This window comes from Callionymus lyra, chromosome 15 (genome assembly GCF_982586985.1).
Source record: "Callionymus lyra chromosome 15, fCalLyr1.hap1.1, whole genome shotgun sequence".
NCBI lineage: Eukaryota > Metazoa > Chordata > Actinopteri > Syngnathiformes > Callionymidae > Callionymus > Callionymus lyra.
This window is the reverse complement of record NC_141832.1, coordinates 20,631,400-20,641,098: the sequence shown is the minus strand read 5'-3', so window position 1 is coordinate 20,641,098 and position 9,699 is coordinate 20,631,400. Positions and strand designations below refer to the sequence as shown.

The 9,699-nt window shown below is 37.9% G+C and overlaps 1 protein-coding gene across 1 annotated transcript; it reads right to left on the bottom strand.

The window, feature by feature from the left end:
- Positions 1–279: 279 nt before the first annotated feature.
- Positions 280–8,812, bottom strand: eve1 (even-skipped-like1). The gene is made up of 3 exons (XM_087809623.1): positions 8,797–8,812; positions 7,955–8,157; positions 280–762 (listed from the first exon to the last, which is right to left on the bottom strand). Exons 1-3 carry the CDS (start codon positions 8,810–8,812, stop codon positions 280–282), a joined length of 702 nt encoding a protein of 233 aa, XP_087665749.1.
- Positions 8,813–9,699: the final 887 nt, after the last annotated feature.

Genomic DNA, 9,699 nt, shown 5'->3' with positions numbered 1-9,699 from the left:
TACTACTGTTTTGTTATTATTATATTATTTGTGTGTTTAATGTTTACTAAAACTTGTATGTAAAACTTGTAACTGCTGTTAGTAATTGAATATCTTGTCTTAAAAAAAAAAAACGTTTCCGGTAATAATATCCTGGACTAGAAAATCCGAAGTGGCTAAACCTGGCGTGGCAGCCTTAATAGAGGTCACACAAGGAGAAATGAACGACCTCAACAAAGGGTGTGCTGTTGTAGTCACTGCAAAAGGACAATCATGGAAATCATCATTTTTGTAAGCAACTCATGGTTTGAATAGTTCCTCATTTAAATTGTCTCCTGCTGAAAGTCTAGTGTTGGTGCTTAGATGGAGGCTCGGTGCTTGGGCCTGGCCCGATATGAGGGTCTCGCCTCGGACCTTTAGCTCTGGACACAGAGGACAATGACAGGAAACGGGGTGTGCCAAGGTAGGCAAGGGGTACAACGCCTCCGAAAACTGAGCTTGCGGTGGTCTGTGGTGGTACTGGGAGAGGTGCAGGATACCTGCCGGCCTCAAGTGGGATCTGTAGTGGCTGTAGGCCGAGGTAGCATGTGAAGGGAGGGCCATGGGGGGGCAGTGGGGCAGGGGGAACTGGGTAATGTGCGACGATAGGTAGTGGTACGGCAGCGTGGACGGAGCCGAGGGCCGGCGCACCAGGAGGGCCCCCAGTGGATCCATCACAGGGTGGGGCCACAGCAGAGTGTGGCAGTGACGCTTGTCCTTCATCCTGCGGTTCTGGAACCAAACCTAAGGGAAGATTCCACAAAGAAACATAATCATTTTTAAGCAACTTTGGATGATGGGTATTTTTCTGGCTACATTTAAGAAGACAGAAATTTAATTAAAAAACAATAATAATAGAGTAAAAATGGTGCATCCAGGGGTGTGTGATGTCATCATCTATTACATCTAACTCATTGTCAAAGATGCTTTATTTGACATTATTTTATATCTATCCTATGATGTAAACAGATGTTCCCTGGTTTGATTTTAGGGTTTTTCTATGTAAATGTTTGTAGTTTAATAGTTATTATCAGGTACTCGAATCACTGTCAATCATTTGGAAATAACCTTTGTATACTTTTTATTTGTGTTATTTCCTTTGATCAATGTTTGTCATCCCTTGCACTTCTATCTAATCTAATCTAATCTAATCATTTTCTTATTGGCTCATTTCATGCTTTTGTCTGGGCCTGTTTAAACATTTTGTTATTTATGTGTTCCTACTGTAACACTGTACTACCAAACATTAGATCCATCGAAATGTGTTGATTCCTTGTGGAAATTCCTTAAGAAATGTATGATAAAACTACAGCACATTTTTTAATTATATTCGGTATTTGATGATTAAGTGTCAGTTGCTTGTCTTTTCTAGTAGATTCCCATTCATCGCAGAGAAAAGCTATTGTCTAAAGAGCTCAAGATATGACGTCATATGACTAGATGGGAAGGATAGAGCCGTTTTTATTTGACTGGGGATCATATTGTTTAAGGTTTAAAGCCCCACATGTATGTACAATTGCTAGTTAATATATTGAGAACATTGACTTACTATAATAGTCAAAGTGTATGATATGAATCGAAACCTTTTCCCCGATTCAAATATGAATAAATAAAGTTTGTCTGTCTGCGTCTGGACTGCTTTACCAGCTGAGTGTCGTGGCGGCTCGGCTTCTAAAACGTCAGGTGGCAGCGTTTACGAGGCTTCGTCTCGCATTCCGATGCCGCCATAAACGACCCTCCAGTAGTCAACAAAAAGGTGGGCACATTTACAGAGCATTAACACTGGAGCCTGGGGGGGGGTGGGCCCCTGCATCAGATGTCCCGAGCTTCTAAAGCTGTCACTACTCTATATAGCATCCTGATTCAATCAACAGTTGCAGAGATTTATTAGCAGGTCCAGGAACTTTGTCAAAATTCATTCATTCACTGTCTGCACTTTCTTCTCTTGAAGGTCTTGTATCATACACAACTAGTATGTTTAGGTTAGGTTAGGTTAGGTTAAGATCAACAATATAAATACACATATATGCCAGGTGTCTCCAACTTGTGGCCGATGGGCCCTTTGAGACCCTAAAATTATATTCTATGGCCATCCAGTTTAAGTTTACGGTTGAATGAGTTCAAAACTTTTTTTGTCAGATAATTATGGAATAAAGATGGTAACATCAAATGTCATCTTTTCTATAGCTTTAATTTGATAGTCAAGAAGGAACATAGTTAAAATGAAATACTCATATAATTGGAAAATAAAAAAGAAAAGCCAGAAACTCAGACAAAGGTTCACAAATATTAAACAATAGACATTATATTTGAATCAAAAACATCAAGAAAAATACCACTAAGATACCCCTGGACCAGTTGACTTTAAAACCCACAAATCGAAATCACAATTGATATATTTGGTCACTTTTCGTCAACCCAAATGTGTTTTGATGTATCCCTTGTGTTATCTTTAGGTCAAGGTGACCTAAAGTGAGTTTGTGGTATGTGCTGTACAAAACTCTGCAGCGAGTATTCTGAGCCGCTCTAGTAGAAGAACTCACATTTCCCCGATCCTTAAAACTCTTCACTGGCTGCCAGTTTCTTTCAGGATCAATTTTAAAATTCTGGTTCTTACTTTCAGATCTATTCATGGTCAGACCTTACATCACTGATCTGATCCAGCCTTACACCCCAGCTCGGGCTCTGAGGTCTGTGGATCAGAATCTACTAATGGTTCCGTTCACACGCTTATGGACCAGAGGAGATAAATCCTTCTAGGCTGTTGCTCCTAAGCTTCAAGAACCATCTCAAAACCCATTTCTTTGTGCAGGATTTTTTTTTAAATTGTCTTGGGGCTGCTATTTTTGACACTTTGTGTTTGAAACTGTCTAGTATTCTGTTGATTAACCGTCTTGTTGTCCACGACACAGATAGAATGGATCTTTTAATGATTATAGTCACAAAGACCTGCGGACCAACGTTATACCCACACATATAAGTATTGTCAAACACTAGCCACTCTCCTCGTGTTTCCCTGGTCTGATGTCATTCCTGATTCTTCCCCCTCCTTAATGTGTTAAATAATCGTGGATTTCTGCGCTTACACTTAGTTTGAGTGTTCCAATCAGCAATGTGCGAAAATGTGGTGCACAATGACCACTAAATTGGCGCACTCAAATGAGTGTGGCTCGACCGACACTTTCCAGCCTCAACGACCATCATCTTAGTGACGTAGATGATGCTTATAGGAAGCAACATCACTGACAACACATCTTTGGAGCAGATACCGGCGTAAATGTCTCAAGAAAAAACCCTAATTTTACCACAAAACAACATGACAACATTAATAATAACACAATAAAACACAACTTAATAGCTTGTTTCAATTGTAAAAAGGGCTCCCAAGTGTAGGCGATAGAAAGTATGTGCACTATTTTAATGTGTACTATAAACCAGTGCATTGGAGAAGTGTGCGATTTGGGACCCGGCCTGTGTCTTTCCTTTGTCTTGCGCCAGAGTGTGTCCCTGCACCTCCAGCAATTGTCTCTTGCCATGACAACAGCAAGTTACCAAGTCTGTATTTCGGTTTTTCTTGATCCGCCTAACTGAGTGACTTTTATTTGTACATTTTGATACAGTAGATTGTTCATAGTCTTTTTCTTTCCCCTCTTTGGAGCGAGTCTTTTGCCCCAGTCTGTTTTGAGTTTGGTTTCTCTGTTCATGTCTAGCAGTTAGTGATTGTGATTCATAGTGTTTGATTCAAGTCACTTTGCTTAGAACAATCAAGTAAAAAGAAATATACTCAATAAATGAGCTTGAATTGCTTCTCAGTCCTGTCTTTAGCCACGGCCTGATAAAAGTGTAACAAATGAATTTTATTTTACAAAGGTTAAGAAAATGATAAAGGATCGAATTAGAATAGATTGAAATAGATACATCCATCTCCACATCATTTATTTTCCCCCACGATTGAAGGATGATGTATAATCATATTCAAACAAACGCATTAGAGAAGCTGATCACTCCAGTCCGACGCTCTAAGGCAGGGATGTCAAAGTCAAATACTTCACAGGGCCAAAAAAAAAAAATTAATACAAGCCGAGGGCCGGACTGGTTCAATGTTTATTAAAACATATTAAAATGATTGCACATAACCTATTGAACAAAGACCTAACAAAGCAGCCTCCCATGATGCATCCTGCACAATAGCGAATATCATGGGAGGTTGCTGTTCTGTGTGCACCATCAATAAGTTAGGTTCATGCCTAACTTGCCCTAAACAGACAGAGAGACCCAACTAAACGTGTCATGTTGTTCATGTTCATAGCATGTGTTGCAAAGGCATCCGAGTATTTTTCATATAACACAGCGATAATGTAAATAAAAAATGTTCATTCTAACAGTGACAAGCTTCATCTAAGTGCATTCTTGAATATGCACAATCACTTCACATGTTTTAGAGCAGCTATAGATTGTAGATATTGTTAGTAGCTGCTGAAAGATCAGAGCTACAGATGTTAAATAGTGTAAAAAAAAAAGATTTCATGCACTTTATTATCATGATGGCCGGTGAGACAAGGGCTCACATCACTGACTGGCAACTACAATTGAGAGTCTTTGTTTCTGGTTAATGTCTGACTTTGAAGTTTCAATGCACGCGAGGAGGTCATGGAGCAACAATTAATAGAGATCAGACGTCAGATAAGTTGTCAGCCAAGTTCATGTTATAGAGCTTTTATTTATTTTGTTATTGTTATTTTATTTTTCTTTAAACCAGGTAAAAGAGGTGGAGATACACTGAACTACATCCCCTTTGAGTTTTTTAAAGTATTAAAGAATTTAACTCATTAGACAACTTTGTTCCACTTTGACACTAGACTTGTCCAGCCATGTTGTTCCATTTGGAGTTCCGTTATGAAGATGTAGCAAGTAAGTCATTATTATTTGTAAAGTGTCTTTCGCAGACCAGGGTAATGTGTCATCGCTGAAGTCATATTATCAGTCACAGTCAGTTGGTGGTAGTGTGATGTTATGTTTCTGATGAAGCAGATTCAAGGTCAAGAATTGCTTTCTTTTAAATCTCCTGTGTACGTTTTGCAAGTCAACACAATAAATCTACACGAGATTTGCATATATAGATCTTCTCTACCAAAAACCTCAATTTTTATTAATGATTAATGATTAATGAACCACAAGGAAATCTCAGTTCTTACACCTTTAATTGTTTGCCTATTATTAAAAAAAATCATTTTTTATTATAATTATTTGTGTTTACTTGCATTTTGTTGAAAGTGAATGTTAAAATATATATATATTTTTTGACTTTGTGTTGATAGACTTGATAGACTTTAATAAAGAATCAGAAGTTTGAAAAATAATAGATTATTTTTGACTGAACTGTCTTAGAGAAATACTCCCGAGTAGTCAGTACCTCACCAGCCATGAACGTGAAAGCGTGTTATTGCTTTTGTGCCTAAATAAACAGCATTTCTTGTATTACTTTTGTTTGCCCTTTTCTTCTGTGACATGTTTACATATCCTAGTGATGAGTTATTCCTTTTTGATTTTTGCACTATCATTTGTGTGATATTTACACTTTTTTTATATTGACTATTTCAGGAGTGTTGTGCACTGATGATAGTAAAGTATTTTTTACAGTTTAAAAGTAAAGGTATATTATACAAATCATCCACATACATACTAGCCCCCTTTCATGAACGTGATATCTAAGAGCATATTTGCACATAAAGGTTTACTCTAAAACTCTAATCTGATCTTTGACAACCATTTACTTGTAAAGTGAGAGCAGCTAAATTAAGATAAGGTTATTAGCATAGATATCAGCCCTTGAATAGACAATGAATAGACCTTGAATAAATACACCCTGTTCACCCGTATCACACTAACTTTACCGTGGTCCGTTAATCTTGCCTCTTGAGTCTAAGGGGGGGATATCATTTTTCTCTTTAAGACTCACTGTTGCGAAGTGAACGTTGTATCAATGCAGCCACGTCTCGCCTTTTACACAGTGAGGCTTTATAACAAGTAATACTGTACGTTTCTTTCCAGGTTCTTGGGTCAGTATTACAGGATTTGCAATAGCTATCCATAGGCTTTCCACAGAGCAGATATTGTCACATGATTTGGTCTATCTTTTTTCTTTTACTTCTCAACTTCCTTTGGTGTTGTGAGTTAACATGACGCCAACGGATTTTGGCCTAGTTTTGGCCAATGAGAACCAAATAAAAGAAGAATAAAGAAGAATATAGTTGTATGTAGGAACATTGGAATGTGGAGTCCAGGTAGGAAAGGGAGTTATTTGATGAGACGTTGATCATAAATAAGATAAGTAAGTAAGTAAGTGATTTTTAATTGTACAGCACTTTTCCAGACCAGGGTCACAAAGCGCTTAAACAATCAAAACAATATTCAATAAAGTATATACTTTAAAGATCAAGATAAAACTGATAACACAACAGGAGTTCCAGAAAATCAAGGAAAAGCCTGAACAAATAAAAACGTCTTAAGAAAGGAGGTAATGCCAGCAACATTGTTTACTGTTGTGTAGTCAGAAAGAAGTAAGTAAGTAAGTAAGTAATTTGTATTTATATAGCGCTTTTCCAGACCAGGGTCACAAAGCGTTTAAAAAATCAAAACAATATTCAATAAAATATATACTTTAAAGGTCAAGATAATACTGAGAACAACACAGGAGTTCCAGAAAATCAACTATGTAGTACTTTTGACGACTATATGAGTATTGTTTTGCAGGGTCAAGAGGTCATGAGGCTAGAGGTGGTCATGATGATGAATATATGCCTCTTCCTCTTCGGGGAAGATGTCAGCAAAACAAGAAAGAGGAGAACTAGAGGAAACAAGATGAGGTGACGTACGGCAGAGAAAGAGAGAGAAACTTCATGGGCCATGAAGTTAGAAGCAAGAGGCGATGAGTATGTGCAGAACTGACTAGAGACAGATAGTGAGAGGTGAGAGTCCTCTGGTGACTAGAAGAAGAAGGGCAGAACCCAACATACTGTTCAGAGATCAGAGAGAACTCAACACAGGTTCCATATGGTCAAGATAAACTATGATAAGAGTGGAATAGTACTGCAAAAGAAAAGATGGATAAGAAAACGTTGTGGTGGGTTGAGGTTGAGGAGAGTATTATTGGAGAAAATGGAAATATCAAGATAGTGAGGATTTGCAAGGTTGAAGTGAGGGAAGCTCTGAAGAGAATAAAGGAGTTTCCCCCCAGACAACATCTTTTATGAGATGACGTTTTTAGGATAAAGAACCGTGAACTTTTCTGATCAGATGATTCTAAACTTGATGGACGAGAGGATGCCTTATATTGGAGGAAAGTTGATGCTGAATGAATAAGAAAGAGGGATAAGATTGATGAGTCATACCATAAAGGACAAAAGAGAAGTGAGATACGATGATATGAATGTTCTTAATGAAACATAAGATTTTAAGAAACATATTAAGACGTTTTTATTTGTTCAGGCTTTTCCTTGATTTTCTGGAACTCCTGTTTTGTTATAAGTTTTATCTTGACCTTTAAAATATATACTTTATTGAATATTGTTTTGATTGTTTAAGCGCTTTGAGACCCTGGTCTGGAAAAGCGCTATACAAATAAAAATGACTCACTTACTTACTTAATGGCTTTAACGGAGGATAATAGCAAAGCTATTTATTGATATTTTTTGGAATACATTTACAAAAAAAAACATGTTATGAGTAAATTTTTAAACAAGGTCACAATTTCAATAGGTATTAACAGCGGAAAGTGTCAAGAATATATTAATAAATAAGAAATATAAATAATGATATCAGTTTTGAATTATTGTTTGAGTCGATTCTTTGATTTGTTTTGTGTTTTAATATCTTTAATATCATCAGTTTTACATAATCATCATAACCATGGGTCCATATCGAACCGTGCTCTCACCTTGATGGTGGTCTCCGGGAGGTTCAGAGAGCTGGCCAGCTCACACCTCCGGGCTCTGGAAACGTAGCTCTCCCGTCTGTACTCCTGCTCCAGTCGGCTCAGCTGCTCGCGCGTAAACGCGGTTCGGTGCCGCCGGTTCTGGTCCAGGATCTGCTTGTCTGCTGCCCCGGCGGTCTCCCCTGGAGCCTGTCTCCCCTCGGACACTGCGAGGGAAATGATGCTTTGATATTACTGCATAATATTAGTTAATGTATATATATATTTTTATATTTATATTTTAAAATGTGTGTGATATTGATACTGGAGATCCATCCATGTTGTCAAAACACTCTCACCCAAGACCACAGAACTATCAAAACGTTAAGGTTTCAAAGGCAAGACCTTTCAAAAAAAGGAGACACTGTAACTCTACGAGGACCACCAGACAACTAGACTGGTTCTGTTCAGGTATGTTTCAAGCAATAGATCCGGAGAAAATGAATCACTTGTTCCTGTCTAAAAAGGTTTTTAAATTTAAAAAAAAAATTGTCCCACGATACATACTCTTGACATGTCCAAACATATGTTTATAGCAAGTGTACAAAAAATAAAAGCCTTTGTAGATTATATCCTTATCCAAGAATAAACATAAATATATTTATATTTAAAAAGAAAATTAAATTAAACAATTTCAAAAACGCATCATTTTACTCACGCATCAGCTCGTTTTTTTCATCCGTGGTTTCGGGCTGAAAACAAGTTTGCGGGTGTTCCTTCTCCGTCCTCCGCCACGCACTCGCATACTGCACCCCACGCACTCGTCACCCGGGTGTGCGTGTGGCCCCGGGGCGGCTCTCCTCTACCTCTGCCCGGGTTCATGTCAGATCCGCCTTAAGTCGCGTCGGCCCGACGAGGCGCCGCGTCCCGGCGAGGTGTGAATAGCGTTTAGGGGATGAAATCCAGCCTTTGGTCTGAGTCTGGCCCTTTGTTCTTTTTGTTGTGATGAATTAAAAGTGGCCGAGCAGCAGACAGCAGCAGAAACCCTCGCCCAGCTGTTTGATGTTTGGAAGTCAATCATTATTGGATTAATGGCTCCAAATTGACCCAGTAGAAACAAACCTAAGAACGGAACCAAATGACAAACAAATCTTTTTATTTTATTTTAAACATCTATTTCATTTTATAAACTCCAATTCATCTTTTTTTGACGTGGTCCTGCCTAGTTCAAAACCAACTGCTTCTGATACACTCCACTAACCTGTGGTCGTTCAGATTATTCCTATAATCTGGTGATTACTAATCCAGTTGCCAGATGATGATAAAGATGACAAGACAGTAGACAGACAGACGCCGAGGAGGAGGAGGGTGGAAGGAACCGACGTGTTATTATTACAACATCACAGTCTGGATAATATAATTATTTGTCTGAACAGTCGCACAGTTTATTGAAAAAACACTCAACGAATTATTACTTGTCCTGCCCTGGTCAGAAGACATCAATGCATTGTTGGACATCTTAATTGTAAAGTAAAGTAAAGTAAAAATCATATTTCGCACACAGGTATGTTTAAATGTTGATGGATAAGAAACAGAATAAACCAAATCTTAATTTATTTAATCCTCATCAAGGCCAGTTAAATTGTATATTATTAAAACATGTTAAAATAAAACGTTTTATTAACACAACTTTCACTTGGAATTAAGTATACATGTGTATAAAATGTGTATAAGTGACCAGGTGAATTTAGCAATATAAAATAAATACA